Consider the following 21,904-nt stretch of genomic DNA (forward strand, 5'->3'; position numbering starts at 1 on the left):
ATCTTGCTAACTCTATTACAACTAGTCACTTTTGTTAGAGTTACATTTATTTAGAATGCTTCAAATATTTTTTGCGGAACAAGATACTTCACTAACTTTATTTTACATTGTTAGACTCCTCAAGGGACGGCATATTATATTGTATTAAATATTTTAATCTAATTTAGGAAACATGTTTAGTTAAAACTGTACAATGTCATTGCATGTTTGAGATAAAATATTACTTATTTCATGTTTTATATATTCTATTTTTATTAAAAGTTTGTAGCGGAGCATGGTGGAGCAGTGGGTAGCATTACTGCCTACCAATTCTAGGGTTACTGTACATAATACATAATAACCACCTATTATCAGAGTAAGTAAATATTTAATTCAACCCACACATTACATTTCTGAACCTCATATTCAGGTAGTTTTTTTGCAAGAATTTAATAATTTCCCATTCAAAATTATTCAAAACAAGTGCAACAACATTCCACTGTATGGTACTGAAGTGTGCAATGAACTACATGCTTCCCAATGCTTTGATAATACTTACATAATATTAATCACAAGCATATTTGTGTATGAATTCACCCCAAGCTTCCTAATCTGACCATCATGTGAATTTTTTAGTGTATTGGCATTGCACTGAAGCCTGTAATCTGTGTTATGTATAACGAGATAGCAGGAATGTTAATAAAACAGCATTTATTTAGAGTTCAACATATTATACATAGAAAGTACACTTAGCTTTTCTAGCATTTAATATGTCCCCATTATGTCTCTTCACCTAGAAATGTGAATTAAGTGTACATTTAAGAAAGATGCCATGTGTAATTGGACTGTAATTACCAAAGTAACGCTTTAAAGGTATACCCACAGTTCTTGGTAACAGATATATACTGATGTCAAAACGTTATGCTTGAGTGTCTTCTTCTTCTTATGGCTTCTCCCATTAGGGGTCGCCACAGCGGATCATCTGTCTCCATACTACTCTGTCCTCGACATCTGCCTCCTGTAAACCAAATAACTGCATGTTTTTCCACAACCATAAACTTCCTCCTTGGCCATTCTCTTTTCCTTCTTCCTGGTGGCTTCATCCTCAGCATTCTCCTACCGATGTACCCCATGTCCCTCCTCTGCACATGTCCAAACCATCTCAATCGGGCATCTCTCACTTTGTCCCCAAAACGTCCTACATGTGCGGTCTCTCTAATAAACTAATTTCAACAGAGCTTAAAGTCACAAGCAAATGACAATGTAGAATTTCTTGTGCAACATAAACAGTACAATTACCCTGAATGTATTAATTTGGTTTGGCTGATTTGGTCAAACCATTTTTTTTTTTTTATTTCATGATTACTTGAGTGGGTCATCATGTTATTTTGAGTATACTTTAAAAAAAAAATACAGTTCTTTGTTGCATACAAGGATATCTTTTTCTTGTAACTTGGAAATGTCTATATATTTCACACATATATATTTCAGCAAGAAGGCACATCTTTTGTACCTGAAATCCTTATAGACTACTGTATATCCATGTTTGTAGGTGAAACTAAAGGTGCACCTCCCTGCTGAAAAATCTGGCTTCTTCAGACTGACTTTCCAAACAGAAGCCAAACTGGTAAACCTGGTATCCATTTTGTTATGTTTTTTTTATGTGCCTTATGATAAAGCATTTATAGTCAATTTAGTATTATTTATTTATTTTTCCTTTCTGCTAACAGTTGTTAGTGCTGGTTTAAGGTCTTGACCAGTTCAGTTTGTGTTTTGGGAACTCTTGGGAAATCTTTCGTCTAAAAAAAGTGTGGACAAAAATACAAATAGTGTCTGCTTAAGTGTTTCACCACAATGTTACAAGAATATACTTGAACTTGTGATGAATTTGCTCATTTAGTGAGCAAAATTAGCTTCACTTTCGTGTGTGTGTGTGTTTGTGTGTGTGTGAGTGTGTTTTACTGGTCCATTGCCACGTCCCTGTTTCCGAGAACCAATGAGAGAGCGCTCGCGCTGGCCGGCCAGGTAACGTGTTACCTGTGGGTCACGTGGGCGGTGAGCCAGGTAAGAGGCGCGCACAAAAGCAAGCACGAGCGAGCAGCCATTACGGGGCTGTGTTTTTTTTTTTTTTTTTGCATACAGTTTCACACGCGATCGAAAGGCCATAAAGGAAGGAGCTTAGCAGTGTGCTTACCTGTTCTTATGTGTGGGGGTGACTGGGGGCCCTTCCTTGACTGTCACCTGGGGATTTCTTTGGTATCAGGGTATCGGGTTGTTACTTCTTTTTGCTTCATTTCTTTTTCTTTTTTTCCACTTTTATTTCTGTATTTTGAAAGAAAAGAAATGACTGTTAATCCTGAATACCTGGTGCTGCTTTTCACCGCGACGTCCGGAGCGAGCGGAGAGCTGTTAGGCTCAGACGAGAAGGAGATTATTCAGCTGGTGTGGCAGGTCTTACATATAGGCACTAAACAGGTAATTGTTCTCCTTTTAATGATAATTATTTTGATTGTGGACCATTTTTTATCAGTTGAACATTATTTTAAATTGTGTGGCTAAATTAAAGAAACTGCTCGACGAAGATTGTGTGTGTAGTCGGAAATATTCAAAAGGAAACGAAAGTCAACAGGTTTTTGGTTTATAACAATTAAATATAACCGTATTATTGGTCAGTGGGAGTTTATTTATTTTTTAGTGAATTTTTTAATGAGAATGCTTGTTATTAAGGCTGGTGCAGTGAATGAGGTGCTGGTGAAGCCGGAGTGTGTGGACCTGAGCGAGGAGAGCAGAGAGATGAGCGGCCTGAGTGAGGAGGCCCTCGCTGCTGCTGCTCCACTGGAACAAGCTCTCAGTCAGGTGAGAAGTTACACATGTGTGGAGTTGCGGGATTAGTTTGGATTTTACACTTCACTGATTACCAAAACACCAATGTACATGGAGTTATATATTACAGATTGGATGCTTTATTTATTTGTCGTTTATTTGTATGGTATCAATTGGGCTTTGCAGGTAAAATAATCTATCTATAAGGTCGACACAGGAATGGTTACTAATGGTTTCTCTAGATGATGGTTTCTAATGTATGCATGCATGCGTTTTCAATTTCCCTTTGGGATGAATAATAAATACTATCTATCTATCTATCTATCTATCTATCTATCTATCTCTCTCTCTCTCTCTCTCTCTCTCTCTCTCTCTCTAGCTATTCGGTACACGTTCAGATGCTCTTTATGGTTGTAGGTGGAAATTTCCTCAAGAAAAATCTTCCTCAATCTAATATCTTGTGTAACTGTCACCCCCGAGTCAGATTATATCTATTTGATGTGGAATTGATTAGATATTTTGACAGCTAAATGTGTACATAAATATAAAGTTTTTTTTTTTCTGATATCACATGGCATCACATAGGGTACCGTGTCCACCACTAGATGCAGTGCCTGAGAAAAAAAACAAAAACAATAAGGATATATTAAGCAAATATGAAGATTAAAATCATGTAGGGAAAATAGATTGAGCTACACCTGGAGCATATATTGGAAATAATAAACTAGGTATATTCTTGGGCCGCCTGTATTTTATCAACTAAAAAAACAAGTGTATGAACATAATGCTTACAGTGTCACTTTAATGACATTTGATTTACTCCAAATCTTTGATGTGCCCTATTATTTATAACTTTAGTTATATTTGAAATAGGAGATATGCCTTTACCATGCTTTAAATTTCAGTTGAAATGTAGTCAGAAGAGATTTTGGTTCATTAACTGTAAATGTCTGTGTGTTCTGTGTGTAGTTTAACCAAAGGTTGCACTCAGAAATAAGCACAAGTTCAGAGAACTCCTTCTGTCTCTGCACGGATGGCCAGCTTCACCTGCGTCAGGTTTTACATCCGGAGGCTTCTAACAAGGTAGAAATCCTTACTTCTGTAACCTAATGTAATAATTTTGTCATTACATTTTATTATATTTGACATTATCATGTCATCATGTCAGAGTAATGTATAGTTGTAAATGTACAAAAATTAATAAAAATTTTTTGAAGGCATTTCTGAATCTAGCTGTACATTTGGTTGCAGAACATCCCAATGGCCGAATGTTTTTACTCATTTTTTGACTTGCGGAAAGAGTTCAAGAAGAATTTCCCATCTGCAGCTGATCTGAAGGACTTGGATCTTAAGTTTATGGCAGATTGTATCCTTCAACTTTTTTGTTATTCCTCGTTTAGATGTACATTAATCTGAATAGCTAATCTGTTGACATACGCTAGTATGCATACGATTAACAGCGTGGCAAAATAAAATATTTAGATATGTTTTGTGCAGTTCAGAGCACGAATAATGGACAGAGGACTCTATAAGCATTATATATATATATATATATATATATATATATATATATATATATATATATATATATATATATATATATATATATAGAGAGAGAGAGAGAGAGAGAGATGTTTATATATATATATATATATATATATATATATATATATATATATATATATATAAAACATTTTACGTTTTATTTAAAGTTAAATTATGTTTTAAGTCAGTGGTTTGATGCAGTATTATATATCTAGAATTGCTGTCAGACTAAAGACAGAAGTTAGTTGACAGTCTGTAAGAGGTAGCATGCTAAAGCAAGTGCTTGTGTGTGTGTGTGTGTGTGTGTGTGTGTGTGTGTGTGTGTGTGTGTGTGTGTGTGTGTGTAAATGGGTGTTGGCTGCAGGAGACTAAGGTTTTGAAATGCAAATAGAGGGACAATAGTGTGGGCCCAATAAGCCTGCAAGAGAAAGCAAAGAATGTTTAGCCAACAAGCTGAGCCAGCCACACCTACCTAATGACATCACACACATACTGTATACACACACACGCACACACACACACACACATGGACTTGCACGCTTGAGTATATATAAACGTATACATAAAGGTGAATTTTCCTTTTCAGTGGACCATGTTTGCATTAGGTTACACATTAGTGGTCATAATTTATTTAGTTTTGTGTTTGTTAATAAGAAATGATCCTGCTCTTTTTTTTTTTTTTTATAACATTATCATTCATACATACTGTGTAGGGAGGTAGTAAGTTTAAGTCATTGGAGTCTGGATCAGAAGGTCACAAGTTCAAATCCCTGCACCACCAAGCTGCCACTGCGGGCCCCCTCATCTGCTCAGCTGTATGTTGCTCTGAATAAGGGCGTCTTCCAATTGCTATAAATGTTAATGTAATAGTCTGGTGAATAGGGTTTTGTAGCGTTCCTTGACTGCATGTCTGGTCAGACCTGAATGTGGAGGTGGATTCTGTTAACTTTACTGCACTCAAGGTTCATCAGATGTCCAGCATTGCTCTAGCGCTCATCTCGGAGCCTGTCTGTAAGTGGCACAATTATACAAACTCAGAGACTTTCACATACACACAGCAACTGAATTTTTCATTTTTTAAGGCTCATTTTAATCTTAAAAATTTTATTGCAGGTCCAATGTTCTCATTCCCTGAGAAAGTAAATGAGAAGTTTGAAACTGGTCCATGGTAAGAGTTTATTTTAACAGGTCTATGTAGTGTTTTTTATAGCGTTACAAACTGTTACACTTTGTATTATACTTGATGATTAAATTATTGCATGCTATGCTGTGTGTTTGCAGCAGCAAGATGGAGCGGATAGATGACAATACTGTGATCAGGGCCCGAGGCCTTCCCTGGCAGTCATCAGACCAGGATGTTGCACGCTTCTTTAGGGGTCTTAACATTGCCAAGTATGTTTTAAAACATGAATAAATTGTGCATAACAGTCAAAGCACAAGGCTTAGTGCTGAATTATTGCTAACATTTACGCAAATCTTCCAAGTGAGACCACATAATCATAGAGCGGTGTGTCTGTGTGTGTCTGTGTGTGTGTAGAGGGGGTGCTGCTCTGTGCCTGAATGCTCAGGGGAGAAGGAATGGCGAAGCACTTGTACGGTTTGAAAGTGAAGAACATCGGGACATGGCGCTGCAGAGACATAAACATCACATGGGCTCAAGATACATTGAGGTGCATTTTATCAACCATCAGTAATACACAAAATCTTTATACAAATTAGTGTTATATTTAGTCTAGTGTTAACATTGTGTTATTACATCCTGTTATCTTGCTAAAATTATGTGCATTTTGCCATCCAAACAATGTTTTTCATTGTTCAGCTAGAAGCATATTTAAAGTTGAGTTACAGTTAATAAAATACCACAATTGTCCAGTATTCAGATCTCAGACGTGACTGTGGACTTATTTTGTACTTGGGCCATAAATATTGGTGTCTAGTTACACGATAATGACCATAAATTTAGGCAGTTCTACATGCGTGTTATCAGATTTGATAAGGAGTAGTATTAAATCCAGTGCACTATTTGATGTTGTCACCACATTCGGTCATGCAATAAGTTACGTTTTCTGCTATAAATTTCAGTTTGTGAAATACCATTTCACAGCAATATTAAATATATAAATAAGATGACGGTGTGGCAGATAAGTGCTTGGTCACCTTATCCTTTAAACAGGTGCCATATTTTCTTTACATTGTACTAACAAAAATATTGGCATTATTTTATTCACTTGACCAGTCAAAGAAGCAAAGCAAAATAGTCTACCTACCACAAAAATAAACTACACCACATCATGCAATAATTGCAGTTAAGCGTAAACCATCTCTTTCTTATATGAAATATTTAAGTAACATTTAAACCTAAAGCACTTACCTTGAAAACAGTTCATACTCTATCTGTGTAGAAAATATTGTACTTTTATGTTCCAGGTTTATAAAGCAACTGGTGAAGACTTCTTAAAGATAGCAGGAGGTAAAGACACAGTCCGTTTACAGGTTCTTGTGTACTTTTGTTAGAAGTAATGCTGTTGTAAAACAAACAAATTACATTTGTATTTCATAAACAGGCACCTCTAATGAAGTGGCAAAATTCTTGTCACGGGAGAACCAGGTGATTGTACGCATGCGGGGGTTACCGTTTACTGCCACAGCTGAGCAGGTGCTGCAGTTCTTCTCTCCATCATGCCCAGTGACGGATGGCACAGAGGGTATTCTATTTGTGCGCTTCCCTGATGGCAGGCCCACCGGGGACGCGTTTGTCTTGTTCTCCTGTGAAGAGTATGCAGAGAACGCACTGAAGAAGCACAAGGAAATCCTGGGCAAGAGGTACATCGAGCTGTTTAAGAGCACAGCAGCAGAAGTGCAACAGGTTTGTACCAATATTCTTACGGTCTGTTATGTTTGGTGAGCATGTAGCACTTATATTAAGTAATTCATTATGAGACTAATTAACAAAATGTGCTTAAGCTGGCTTTACTGGTTTATTGATTGAATAATTCATTTAAAATGGTATTGAACATTAGAATCATTATACCATAAAAATTGTTTAATCCACTGGTTCTTAAATTGGTTCAATAAAAGCTTCCAGTGTATTATTGTTATTTGGTATTTTGGTACAGTGTTAGAAATTACTACCTATCCATTATTAAAGATATAATTTTTATTACCGAATTCTAATACTCATTAGACTGGTCATGTAAATTAATTTAAACATTAACAGTTAAAAACAATATCATTAACGTATACTACAAAGTGGTCCCTGGGTATTAAAAGTGTAAGAACCCCTTGAACATAAGCCAACACAGTGTAGTGCTTTACCTGCTCTTACTTGATTTGACTCGTTAGCTACATGTTAGTCTAATTGCTTGGTTGATCTGAGTGTGTTGCAGAGAGGATATTACGTAAATGTGCAGGACTGTGATATTTCAGCTCTGGATTGTGACACACCTGTACTCAGGATTGTTTCTTTCTTAACCTACCAATGAACCTGGGATTATAACAAGAAGCTTTCTTGACAAATATTGATATTTTGTTGTTGCGCTCAGTTATATTGACAAACACTGAAGTATATTTATTCTCATACAAACATGTTTAATTTGTTTTGAGAAATCTGTTGCTTGTTTCTAATTTAATGGTGGCACCTAGGCATCTTTTGGAAAGAGCAAAAAGAAAAAAATAAGTAGAGCTGCAGTAGTTGTCACTGAGAAAAACACTGGCAAATCTGATAAACATTCTTATTTCTTATTAATGATTAATCATTAACAAGGCTTAGAGTTTGATGGCAGCCAAAAATTTTTTTATTGTTCTGAGCCCATATAATTTATGCAGCTTTTTTAATCGCTGAAATGTAGTCACACAACATATTTAAAAGGAAAAACACAGTGATCATTTTCTTGTGCCAATATGTGCCAAAATTACAATTATTTTTACTTACACTGCACTGCGGAGTGGAGACAGTTTCCGTTAACATCAATATAAATGCCTCAAGTGGAATGTGGAGATAAACTTAAGTGGAAAATAACTAATGCATGCTGAAGTAAGATCATTATTACTATTTGCATATGAGGACATGTGACATGAAGGTGCTTTCGGGAAAACACTGAAGGTCTGAAAAGACATGGAATAGAATGGGAAATAATAAACAATTGTTCATCCAAATTGGGCAAACAGTTGGTCAACAAAACCAAATCAGTCAGGCTTTCAGCAGTGCTGGTAAATGAGCCTGCTCTCTCATCTCATATAATTAACAGTTTCGAGTGTAACTGTGACGCGAGCTGAAAAGTCATATAGAGTGCAGGACTGCTGCTACTACTCGCTCTAAAAGTTGCTAGACACTCTAGTTACATAGTCACAAAGTTGGCAGCGTGGTTTCTGTTGTTTTTTGGGCTAAATTAAAAGAATTAAAGTAGAATCAAAGGGATGCAGGACTTTATGCATTTAGATTGAAACAAACCCTCTGTCTCACAACATAAATTATAGCGGTTCTGCTATGAACTATCCTATTCATTTTGGCAAACGGAACAGCAAAGTAAATTATATTAAAATAAAGCAGTTGGTTATTAATGCAGTGGTTTGTAACATTCAGAATCTACAAAACTGTAAATCTACTAGTTTTGTTTAAGAGAAGGAAAAGAAAAGTGCTGAATTTATACCTTTGGCAGTTTGCAATACTGGTAAATTATGCATACAGTAACTTTGTGAATGTGTGCAAGTGTGTGTTTCTGTGTACATTTGTCTTTTTGCTGTTACTTAAAACATAGAAGTTGTGTGTTTATTAAGTTTAGTTCTACCTTCCAAGAGACACACACACACACACACACACACACACACACACACACACACACACACAACCACACACACAGGGTGATGTAATTTTATTTTATTACCACTTGCAAAAAGCAAACATTGGTATCCTCTTGGCCCAGATTCAAAACTACAGTGAGCAGTGCATTTTGCTAACATTTCTTGCTGTATGAGAATGTTTTGTTTCACTATATTTTTTATCTCTATGTGTCAGGTTTTGAACAGATATTCTTCGGCTCCACTAATTTCAGTGGCCCCCTCACCTATCCTGCCCATAATGGCCCAGCCTGCATTTTTGCCATCACCAGTTGCTGGCATAGCTGGAACGAGAGACTGTCTGAGACTGAGAGGTCTGCCATATGATGCTAATGTTCAAGACATCTTGCTATTCCTAGGCGAATACACGGCTGATATTAAACCACATGGAGTACACATGGTTCTCAATCAGCAGGTAACAAACATAACTACACATGACATCTTAGATCCCATATTCAGTATTGCTTTTATGTTACGATCTCAGGTAGTGACAAACACACAAAATGTTTTTATTGTTAAGGTATCAGCATATGGAGGCTGTGTGAAGACAAAGCACCCTTACTGACCTTATAATAATCACATACTTTCTATGGTTTCATATCTGTTGTCCAGCACTACAGTGGTGTTATTAAAATTTCATTCCGCAACTACAGAAAGAAGATTGTCACTCTTTAAAGTCATTTAGCTTTGACAGAATCAGCTTGGGCATGTGTTGTTTGTAATAATCATATGCATGACATGGCATAGCCGCCAAAAATCTGTATGCTCGATATCGTATTGTTCATGAAAACCATCAAATCGTCATTTCAACATGACATACATAGGGGCCTTTGGGATAGCTGGTTCTTCTATTAACTAAGTATTTGAGACTAAGAATGAGTATGTAATGCTCTCACATTTAATTTTATCCTTTCAGTTTATCCATACCTGTTTATACATACCTTTCTTTTTTTTTTTTTTTTTTTTTTTTTCTTATTGTCATATTTAGATGATGTGGCTAGATGTGTTGTAGCTATACAAAGCTATATAACTATTTACAGTGGTGTTTTTTTCACGTATCTGTACTTTACTCAAGCATTTCCGTTTGGGGAGACTTTTACTTTTACTTCACTACATTTCAGTAAAATCAAATATCTTACTTTTTACTCAACTACATTCTGCAAAATCAGTCGTTCATTTTTATTTATAAATAGTTAAAAACTTAACTGGTCAAACACACAGCAAGCCACCAATTAAGGTTGAGCACACACTCTGTTTTAAACTGGTTTTGATTGCTGCTTGGCAGTGGCGCATTTAGGCGACATGAGAGGCAGAGAGGCATCTTGCCGTGGGGCGGGCAAAAAATTATCGATTGTGATTTAGATATATTGATGTATCTATGTATTTATTTTAAAGCTTATTTGTACGGTCGCATCAATTATTATATCATGACACGGTCAATGTACCTGGCTGGGAACAGCAGTCTGCACTCACCACCCGGAGAAGTTCCCTCACTCATACACTCAGAAAGGAGAGGCGGAGGTTGGGTGGCGTCACGTCAATAAGGAGAGCTGAACCCAAATTACAATTATGGATGACAAAAAGTCTAAACACTTAGGAGCCCAATTCAGAAAAAAAGAGAAAAGTAATAAGGGGAAACATGCAAAAGATAAAGATGTGCATGCAGCTCTTTCACTCATCTCGTTTTAAGAGTAGTATTAGGTAATGCATTAAATAAAATTAGGCTAATAACACTATAGTACTTAGGTTATGCTGTGTTGCTGCTATGCTTTTATGCATAGAGCAACAATATTTCTTTTAGCTTGCATAACATTATACTTTATAGTATGTAGTTTATCATAATGTGTGTAGCAACAAAACAATTACAACCTAACTAGCACTTATTGATTTGGTTACCTTTAATTGAGGTGATGTTATAAATGTTTTCTGTGATTGTACTGAAAAGGTCCTGAACTGAGTTCAGAAAGGGGACTCTCCAGTGCAGCTTAAAAGGCTAATTTAAAAGACATATATTTTAAGGATATAGATGTTGTATGTATCTTATGCCAAATAGCCAATGAGTTTAATGGTTCTTGGTTCTAAGAGTTTGAGAGCTTTGTAAAAAAAGCTCTCAGAAATATATCCAGATTTATGGACTGCTCCGAGAATATATTCTTACTCATTCAGTGACATAGTTGAAGCAGAGAGGAGCTTTTCAAACCTCAAAACTAATCAATGGGGGAGAGGTTGGGTCATGGCGTGGTTCACCCAGGGCCTCATTCAAACTAGAACCCCCGTTGTCGCTTGGTGGTTAGCATTAGCATACAGTTCAGCGTCAGTTCAACATTAAGCAGAAAAGTTTGAGAGTAATAAATGATGGAAGAAACTCCTGACTCTAACTTGCCACAACACCTGTGGTCTTATTTGTGCGATTTTTTTGGAAGTAGTTGAAAAGAAGGTTTGGGGCTCATGATAATTTATTAGATATTAATCAGTGTTTAACTCTTTCATATCATTCTATTAATAGATCGGTGTGTTAAGAGTAACATCTTTTACTGAGTAACTGAGTTGATTAAGCAAAGAGTCTTGTGATAAAAATGATAATAGGAACATTGTAACCGTAATAAATCATTGTACTTGAATACTTAAGTACATTTGAAGGCAAATACTTTTATACTTTTACTCAAGTGAAAGTTTAAAGGGAGAACTGCTTTGTGTACATTTTACACTTCGATCACCACTGAATATTTATAGCTATAGAGGCTTGAGAGATGTCTATTCTTATGCAAATTATCATGTGTGCTCCAGATGAATACAGTATGTATGAAAAAAACTAAATTGATAAAAGTTCACCATAAGGTTTAAAATCTCTGAGTTTAAAATATATTACTAAATCAGAGGTCCAAAAAAATTTAGCCCAGCCCCCTCGTGTCAGTTATTGAGTGTTATGTTTTGTAAATAGAACCCATATGGGTTTGTTTTTCCATTTAAGTGTGCAGGTACCCTTTTTTGTTTATTTTTGTTAATTTGGCTATTAACTGATATTGTACAAAAAAATCTTTTTGAGAGTTGATAAGGTTCAGAGGATTCATGATGTCATTCAAACAAATCTACATCCAGATCAAAGTAAAAATGTAAAAACATTAAACAGAAAGGAATGCATTATAGGCTTTTGTTCTTAAAAGTGCTTAAAATAGTATATCCTGGGCCTTTTTTTTTTTATTTATGTTGTTTGTATTAATTTCAATGCATTTGTGTGTGTTTGTGTTAAGGGCCGTCCATCAGGTGATGCGTTCATACAGATGCGGTCAGCGGAAAGGGCACATGCCGCAGCTCAGCGCTGCCACAAGCGCAGCATGAAGGAACGCTATGTGGAGGTATTCGCCTGCTCAGCACAGGAGATGAACGTGGTGCTAATGGGTGGCTCGCTCTCAAGGAGCGGCCTTTCGCCGCCGCCATGTAAGTTACGACGTAAGTGCTAATGGGCTGCGGGGCTGCTTCTCTCAGCTGTGGGTAGGTGGCGCTTTACACCTTCCTCTTCCTCCTTTCCTTGCTCCCTTCCTCCTTCTCACTCAGATGTCTATGGCACAAGAAGAAAACAGAAAGTGGGAACAGACAGGAGTGAAATTGTCTGGTGGATGTTTCTTTTTTGTGATTATTTGTGGTGACTGATTTCACGTTTACTCATTTTCCAGCTGTGGAGGGTGGGGCATTAATTTGGGATCGATTTGGGATGATTATAAATCTTTGATTTTTTTAATGAATCTTGTGATTAAGGTTCATCTGTTTTGTAAATTTTATGGCACTATGTTTGCATGATGCAAAACCTCAAGCGTAACACTTGACATGGAAAAACATGTAGAGAGATTATTTTGTTTTGGTGCAGTATAGGATTCATCCCCTCTCAGTTATTATCCAGACCAGATTATCAGGTTACAAACCCTTTGACCCCAAAATACCCAACAACAAGCACTCAGACCTGTATAAACTACATTTTAAAGTCTCACAGACACCACTTTTGCTTTGGGCTCTGTAAGTGCATGTTGTTGGGAAGGTGGGTGGAGGAGGGTAGAACACCTAACTAGTCGTTGAATGATGGTGACAGTCACTGATTGTTGAGGGAAGTTTAGTCCAGGCTGCACACTTCTGTAAAACAAGAAGAATTTTGAATGTCGAGTTGAATGACCATAGGATTTTAACTCAGTGAGAACATGAATCAGTACAGGTTAAGGCCGATTTGGAGTACAGTACTTTGCAGTTCATTGTTTGTGTGCATGGGTTACTGCATGATCTTCTGACAACAAACAATGAACAGGGTTATTTCAAGAGGTTATAAGTTACAATGGATTGCAATGGATGAAAACTAGAGACTAATAGTTTGGTAAAGGTGTATGCTGGCCTGAGCTGTTTAGAATGGGACCTTTTAACAAGTCCTATCACAGTTTTTTTTGAAGAATTCTGGTATGCAGTGGGTCTCAATAGACACTTTACACAGCTAAACAGCACCAGTGTGATAGTAAACAGTAACTAGTGCAATAAATAAAAAATCTCAAACTAAAGTATGAACTGGCATGATTCGTCCAAAACACAATTTTAACAAACTACTAACTATGGCCGTTACATAGTCACTTTGAATAGATGGGGGATGTACTTCATTTTAGATTGTAGTACTTAAAACTTTCATTAATGTTCCGCAATTTCAGGTCTCTCTCCTGCGTCTTACTCCTTCCCTCCTGCGGGGGCTTTACTTCCTGCTGGAGCAGTGCTTCCTGCAGGGGCAGTTCTTCCTCTGGAGACAGCAGCTCTTTACCCCTCCCAGTTCCTGCTGAGTCCCCGCCCACTAGCGCAAGCTCCATTCTACCCAGCTAACAACCAGATGTATGTAAACTACACTGCCTACTATCCAAGGTAAGATGAAAAATAACCATTCGCAGGCACATTGAGAGATACAAAACTTGCACGGGTTTGCTTACAAATGACCTGCCACTTGTTCGAATCATGGGTATAGGCGATGCTACAGAAAAATGACTACATTTTAAAAGGCATTTGCCTTAAATAAGTCTTGTTCAATAAAATGCTGTTCAATAGTGTTTAGAAGTCTGTTTTAAAATCATGGTGCTGTTGATTAATGTATGAATGAATATTAACTAATATATAATTATATGAGAATGAAAAGTCACTTTATAATTCTGAAACAGTATTAGATTTTTTTTCACTAATTTATGTCGATTAGCGTAGTACCATCACTGTGTTTAACAGTGTTTTTACAATAGATAAAAATCAAGATAAGATTATAATTTAAGAGTAGAACAATTTTTGGGAAGTTTACTTCAAAGCCTCCTTGTTGAAATCATATTTCCCATCATAGTTGCACATTTGTAAATAACGTAAAGAAATTGTACCACTCAGTATCTCACACTGATCTGTATTCCTTTTCAAATCAATAAGGCTTTTATTGTCAATCTAGCCATATAAAGAACAGTACAGAGTAAAACGAAACAGTCATCCCCACATTACCAAGGTGCATGACATAAAGTGCGCATGTGCAACATTTAGTGCAAAAAAAACACAAGACAGTAAGACAGTAGACACAGTGACAATGAAGCACCGACCAGTACAGAAGATTTGTGTGCATATCGTTTTGTTTATATAATAAATACTGCACATGTAAACTCTGGTTAGACATTTATTTTGTGTATATATTTATGTTGGGATAAATTACATTATTAGATTTTTTTAAATGTGTGGACTAATTGGTTTGAAAAAAGCAGATGTAGAGGACAGGGTAGTATGGAGACAGATAATCCGCTGTGGAGACCCAAGAAGTCAAAAGAAGAATAAGAACTAAAGACTAAATGTGTTGAAATATTCATTATATATTAAGTGTTTTATTGCTTTAAAGTTGGACAGTTTCTTTGTTGGGTGTATTTTATTCGATAAATACATTATTCTCATCACCTTTTAATTCTTACATACAATGATTTAATAAGCTTTGGTGTCAGGCAAATAGTGAAACATCTACAGTGATGTGGAATTATTTTAGATATTTTAAATATTTTTTTCAGGAATTATGAAGCTCTTTTTAAGACTTGCACTGCCACTGGACACTGGACTATAAATCTTTTGACTTTTGATTCAATATCAATTAGTGTTACTGAACATGTGTCTGGTATGAAGATGCTGCTAAAGGCCTTGAGGAAATGATTTAGATGTGTTATATTATTGCAGCCTGTCAGTTATAGTAGATTTCAGACCTAATGAACTATAATAAGACCCTGTTATCCTGGCATGAGTTATTTTTTATCTGCGTTCCAGAAGAGCAACAACAGTGCAACGATAATGCTGACATTAATTGACTACTTACTTACTTGATATTTATTTTCTTGTTTTCTTCATATTTTTTTCCATTAGAGGATGATGCATTATTTTTTTATTAACATTTAACATAATAATCCTATTATACTAATTACACTTATCACAAAGTTATAAAAGATGTGGGTTGAATGTGCTTTTAGTCATTTAATAGTAAATAGCAGAATATTTATCTTTCTTTAAAAAATACATTGCTAAACTCAATTTATAATTTATAAAAATAAAATGTAAAAAGTAGTTTAGTTTTACTAAAGAATAGCATGACTGAGTATAAAGTTGAAAGAACCTTGGCTTTTTTTTACTTTTATTTTGTACAATTCTAAAACATTTTTATTGCAACTGTGGCTTTGCTTGAGGCAGCTTTACAGAGCTCTAAAAAGGCTGAACATAATGACCCTGTCACAGCCTTCAAGAAAGACTTGCGCAACCAGAACAGCATGCAGTAGCTGGGTGTGTTACTGTGTTCCGTGTGTATTCCGTGTGTGTTGTGTGTGTGTGTGTTTTTCACGCCCAGTTCTTATAACCCCTGTACGGAAATGTGTGTGGGAGGACTGGATGGGTTACCTGCTGTATTTGAATAAATCAAATGAGAGTAAGGTTGACGTAGGTCTGTACGATTCAGGATGAAATAGGAATCATTTGTTATAGTAGTTTGTGGCTTAGCATTGAGATGTTGATAATTCTCAAACCCAATTCTGTACCCAAGAAGAAGGAAAAGAATGTATATTTACTCAATTAATTTGTAAATTTAGCTATTGTAATTTTACTTGCTAAGTTTGAGGGTACTTCCAGATGTTACAGTGGGTCATTGCTTGTGTAGATACAATGACTTTTATTAGGAGAAACTATTGAACAGTCAGGTTTCAGTGTTAGCTTGTAAAAACAAAAAGAGTTTCTCATTTTCGAGTGACATGCAGACTATCAAATAATCAACATTGCACATCATATTATTTGAAAGTCCAACAGAGAAAAGTGTCTAGGGTTAGCAAACTCCAAAGGATGTCTGAGAAATTTCTGAATTTAAAGTGTCAGTGTGGAATGTGCTGTTACAGCACAAATTCCAATTTGCCAGCTAGCAATCTATTAGATGACAAGTGTCAAGGTGTCAGCATTAGTATTAACATAAAATGTGAATCCTTGGAACCTTATCTGTTGGAGCAGCATGTACAAATAAGGAGGTAAGAGCTGGACAGAATAAAGGACTAAAGTGCTACTGCATCCCTCTTTTAAGGTAGATATGAAGCTAAAATCTGAGGTGAATATCTGACACCACTATCAGCAGGTAGTTGAACAGCATTGAGGGTAACGTCTATGAAATACGTCGACAAAAGTTGAAAAAGGTCACTTTATTTAATGGATATGTGTTTGTTTAAAAAAATGGTTTGTGCTGGTCTTTGTCTTTTGTTATTTATAATGCTACAAAAATATGAAATGACATACTCGGTTATTGCAATACTTGAACTCCTTGTTTTAAAATGACTTTGTATTTAGCCCCCCAGGCTCTCCACCCAATGTTGGCTTCTTCCCGGCAAATGCACACCCACCTGGCTCTGTCCTCCCCAACCCACATGCAGCACTGATCAGGATGCAGAGCCACACCTCCACTCATTCCTATACTGGAGTAAAGGAAATTCTCAGTATGGTGCAGGCTTATCAGGTGGGTGGAATAGTGCACCAGTCAGGAGCTTATACTCACACCCTTACAAATTGGTTTACACCCTAACTCTTACAAGGGTTGATTTATTTAACCTATGGTTTTTGATGATGATAAAACTGATGATCAGTGTTCGACAATTCAACAAGTAGTGACTAAAGATTGCTCAAGAGTTCAACAGGGACAACTGGGAAGTATTCAAAATTACTGCCTTCTGATCAAAGGCCATGTGGCTCAGTATTCAACAAAGCATATAGGAAATGTGTATACATTTTATCTGATTTTCTTCTGGTTGTTTGTTGTTCAGGTTAGTTATAGGAACTTTTCTAAATCTGAGCAGTTGAAAGTCTGAAGGAAAACTTTAACCAAAACTATTTATCATGGAGCTCAATATGCTGGTGCTGTCCTTATTCAACTTTCAATCCTAAAATATCAGTGAAAAATGAAAGGTGTGTGTCGTTGGGTGTTTTTAGGGTAGGGCTTCGATGCAGAGAAAACTTGGGTGTGTCTTCTGGTCTGTGGTGTTAAGCAGTAGAGATTTAAAAGTTTCAGTGAAGCTTCTTCGTAAAGCTGAACAGGTTCATCTGGTCTGGACTCCCTCACATACATTACACAGGGTGTGGTACACTGGCCTGCAGAAACACGATTCTTCTGGTTTATTATCTCTGCTCTTCCTCAGGCTTCTTTCCTATTTGGAACAGTGAAAGTGGTACATAAATATTAGTAGGAGTACTCATCTTAAAACTAAATGTAACATTTACATGCAAATGAAAAAGAGCTAAGATTTTGAATGAGCTCAACAAATCGATCATAGCAGCTGTACACTCACAAACATATGACTTTTGAGTGTCACATATTAGTTTACAGTTTGAAATGGGTCAAGGGTTGGATTTTAAATGGGATGATGCGTATAAATGCCTGTAATAATGACTGAATAATTTGTTTCAGAAGGCATGCCAGCATTAAAATGATTGGAATAATTTCTGCCAGCTGATCTCTAGGTAGAGCTTTGGTGTTTGATTTCTCATTGAAACTGCAGGTTATTGGATTTAACAGATAGCGAAAACATTAAACTATAATAAAAGATGCAGAAGCCTGAAACTATTTAAAAATGCATCTGTGATAAGCAAGAAGTTCTTGAAGCTAACCAGCACGTATACACAAGTTTGCAACCTTATGGAGTTAAACTTCAGTTCACAACTTCAACTGTGATAAGCATCAGCTACACTACCTGTCACGTGAAAACACCTAGTCTTTTATTTTTAATTGTTTTTTAGACACAAGCATGTTTCTTTTGTTTATATGAAAGAAACTAGATAAAAGGCTAAAACACACAAGAATTGGACAGTAAATTACTGGAAGAAAGTTCTGTTTACAGATGAGTCCAAAGTTGACATTTTTGGCTCAAAAAGAAGAACTTACATAAGACAGTAAACAGGAGACAAGATGTTAGCAGACAGCTTCACATCCACAGTCAAACTTAAAGGTGGAAGCTTAATTGTTTGGGGTTGTTTTGGAGCAGTGCACATTGGAGACTTTTTCCAGGGATACTGAAGCAATGGCTACCATTCCATACTTCAATACCATGCAATTCCATCTAGACTGTAGCTAATTGGAACTAATTTCACCATACAATCAGACAATGACCTGAAGCATACATCAGGGCTCTGTAAGCATTATTTAGAGAGCAAACAGTCACTGGAGTGTTTTTTATCAAAGACTTCTATTTTATTTTCTGTTGAATTAGCTGTTCAACCACCGTTGCCCCGGAATTCTCATCGGGATCGTTTTAATTAGAAACAAATGATTAAACAAACGATTTCATGCACTGCATCCGGTGCACCACAGATATACAAAAACATACATTTATATATGTACTTGGTTTAATAGTCACATTTAAAAGGAAGGTTATAAAGTGACTGTAATGCCGCTTGCTGAATGTTATATAGGAACATGTACATATGAATAACACTGATTTGCTAACGAAGGTTTTCAGCCGGTGCCGAGGTTAAACTAGCTGTGCAAGTTATAAATAGTCATATTTCTTTCTTTCTCTCACAGCCCAGCAACAGTGAAGCCTTGGTTACTCTGCCCCCCCTGCTCTCAGCCAAACAACCTATTGCAGATCAGAGTCTCGGAGGAGGAGCCTATCTGGACTTGCAGTTAATATAGGCTGTGCCAGTCATGAAGCCACATCCCTTTATTGTAAAAGTTTTGCCCTCGGAAACATAGCATGTATTGTCTTTCTAGCTATTTATGTGAACTTAAAAAAAAAAAAAAGACTATATTTGACTTTTTTGTAAATATTGCACACTGCATTAGTATATGAGTTCAGTAATATTCTACTCATAGACGAGAAGTAGATCTTGTCAGAGTTCTCTGTGCCTTTGTTTTGAGTGTGTGTGTGTTTATATGTGTGTGTGTGTGTGTGTGTGTGTGTGTGTGTGTGTGTACATATTGGAAAGAATTATCGCTCAGGAAAAAGTGAAATCAGAATGAACATACTTTTGCCATCTGCATTGAATCAAACCTTCTATTATTCCACTTTTTTACCAAATAGAAATTAGAAAAAAAGCACATCTTTCTGTAGAGATCTCGAGGAGTGAGTGTGGTTTTGTGTGTGTGTGTGTGTGTGTGTGTGTGTGTGTGTGTGTGTGTGTGTGTGTGTGTGTGTGTGTGTGTGTGTGTGTGTGTCACTGGCTTGTTCAGTTTTCACACATTCTGATTTGAATGTTTGTCTGCATGTACGAGTGTTTGTGCCTTTATCCCAGCCGATGTGACTCTACAGATAGTATGTGGCAATGCATATAGATGTACTGAAGCTTGACTCTGCTTTTTTTTTTTTTTTTTTTTTTTTTTTTTTCCTCTTCCTTTTATTTTTTGAACCTTCCATGATGAAGTTCAAAGAGTTATGTAACATGAAATGTTTACAAGATACGCCACATCCTTGCGTGGCAGAGTGCAGTAGGTTTGGAGCACAGGTGTCGTCGCTCCCAGAAGTTTGCTTTAATCATTTCGCCAAAAAAAAAAAAATACCGTTCAGGGTCAGAAACAGGAACAACCAGTACTTACTGTACTCAAAATGTGTGTTGAGTTGCGTGTGTGGCTGTTGTGTCTCATCATTTAAATATGCAAGTGTCATCCTCAAACATTTGAAAAACACTTGTTACCATTAGTTTTAATTGATGTAAATCTATTGATGTTTTTATAAGAGCGTGTGCGTGAGTGAGTGCAATAATCATTGTGTGTGTGTATATGTATGTTGTGTGTGCGCAACGAGAGATTTGGGGCCCAACAGAACAGAGATACACGCATGTATTTCAAATGATCATTTTTGTTAGTGCATGTCATGATTTGAATTGTATGCCTGTAGTGCTCATCTTTTTTTTATTGGCCTTGATTACCACAGCTTGTACTCACTGCTATTTTTTTAGTACATTTTTGAGAAAAACGATACTTTTATAACATGTAGGTTTCAAATATTGTTCTCTAAAAACGATTTGAAAGATTTAGCTCCATTGAGTTTCTTTCCAGACGTGCCAACAGGAAGTAGTACAAAAAGCACTACTTAATTTTAAGAGGAAAATCTCAATTTATGCCATATCAGATGTCCGATATTTGTTTGGCTAGCATTTTTATGGAGAAAGTGTTATTTTATTTTGGTATTTTATGTTAACTTAAAATGACAAAAAATAAATAAAAAGTTAACAGCTCTTTTTGTCTTTGTTGATTTCATTTCTTTAACACTTGATATGTTGTTTATCCAAATGCAATATGCTCAAGTAGATTTAAAGGAGCACTTATTTCCCATCTGATTCTGCATCACAGCAAACCACTAATAAAGCACATAATTGCCATCTAGTGGGCTGCCAGAACATTAATGCTTTAGTGTGTATTTCAAATTGGTTGAGACTTTAATACTTGCACTTTCATTTCACTGTAGAGATCAGTTTTCTCAGTTATGGCATTAACATCATTTGAAACCTTTAACGAGGATAAATATGATCGCAACTTTTTTTTTAATTGAAACATTTACCCAATTTGACCCTTAAAAGAATCACAGCACTGAATCGCATCCTGGAACCCGTATTTACCAAGATTGGAAATAATTGTAGGGAGATTTTGGACCATTTCCTGCCTCTTCAATTGAGACCACAGGTTATCAGTGAGGCTGAGATGGTCATTATAATTATAATTAATTTATCTGATATTTTCCCTTCTGTGATTATTGACTATGTAAGTGTTCATAAGAGCCTCTGAACCCAAAGCCACCAAACAGCCTCGAATCATCAACAATCCACTGACATATTACAGTGGGCATCAAGTGATTTTCCTTATATAACATCTGCTTGTTTGGTAGTTCTATTTTTCTTTTAAAACAGGATTTCACCTCCCCTTCAAGCCAATTCAACGTGTACTGCATTTTCAACAATGGACAGTGTCACAAAGCAAAGCTTTACAGAAATTCAGAAGTGACAGCGGTAAGAAAGAAATGATGAGACAACATGAGGAAGAAAGTTTAAGGAACCAGACTCTAAAGGGAACCTGCCTGCTTCTGCATGACACCAGATTTATTTCATTTCATACACAGAGCAGAGAACTGTATACTGTACTAAGTGTGTTGAGAGCAGCAGTTTGTATGTAGTAATCTATAGTATATCAGTGAGCTCATCCACTGGAGAAAGGGTGACACTTAGGAATAAACTGTGTTTGGGA

The 21,904-nt window shown here is 36.3% G+C and overlaps 1 protein-coding gene across 4 annotated transcripts; it reads left to right on the plus strand.

The window, feature by feature from the left end:
* The first annotated feature begins 1,974 nt into the window (after positions 1 to 1,974).
* esrp1 (epithelial splicing regulatory protein 1) lies at positions 1,975 to 20,901 on the plus strand. Of its 4 annotated transcripts, none has more exons than XM_083529932.1 (16): positions 1,975 to 2,454; positions 2,707 to 2,835; positions 3,772 to 3,885; positions 4,054 to 4,168; positions 5,266 to 5,358; positions 5,461 to 5,515; positions 5,629 to 5,739; positions 5,885 to 6,017; positions 6,775 to 6,817; positions 6,912 to 7,213; positions 9,362 to 9,598; positions 12,435 to 12,621; positions 13,866 to 14,070; positions 17,026 to 17,191; positions 19,250 to 19,850; positions 19,940 to 20,901. In XM_083529932.1, exons 1-15 carry the CDS (start codon positions 2,182 to 2,184, stop codon positions 19,358 to 19,360), a joined length of 2,274 nt encoding a protein of 757 aa, XP_083386058.1. In that variant the 5' UTR covers positions 1,975 to 2,181; the 3' UTR covers positions 19,361 to 19,850; positions 19,940 to 20,901. The 4 variants fall into 4 exon arrangements, with proteins under 4 accessions (XP_083386058.1, XP_083386055.1, XP_083386056.1 ...); XM_083529929.1 differs by having other exon boundaries at positions 2,042 to 2,454; positions 12,435 to 12,633; positions 19,250 to 19,854; XM_083529930.1 differs by having other exon boundaries at positions 2,042 to 2,454; positions 12,435 to 12,633.
* Positions 20,902 to 21,904: the final 1,003 nt, after the last annotated feature.

The sequence above is a fragment of the Silurus aristotelis genome (assembly GCF_946808225.1).
Source record: "Silurus aristotelis genome assembly, chromosome: 25".
NCBI lineage: Eukaryota > Metazoa > Chordata > Actinopteri > Siluriformes > Siluridae > Silurus > Silurus aristotelis.

Coding starts and splice junctions, on each gene's coding strand:
- esrp1 (XM_083529929.1), top strand. CDS start 2,182: ATGTGTGGGGGTGACTGGGGGCCCTTCCTTGACTGTCACCTGGGGATT. Junction 2,455..2,706: donor TACATATAGGCACTAAACAG/GTAATTGTTCTC, acceptor CTTGTTATTAAG/GCTGGTGCAGTGAATGAGGT. Junction 5,359..5,460: donor GCTCATCTCGGAGCCTGTCT/GTAAGTGGCACA, acceptor ATTTTATTGCAG/GTCCAATGTTCTCATTCCCT.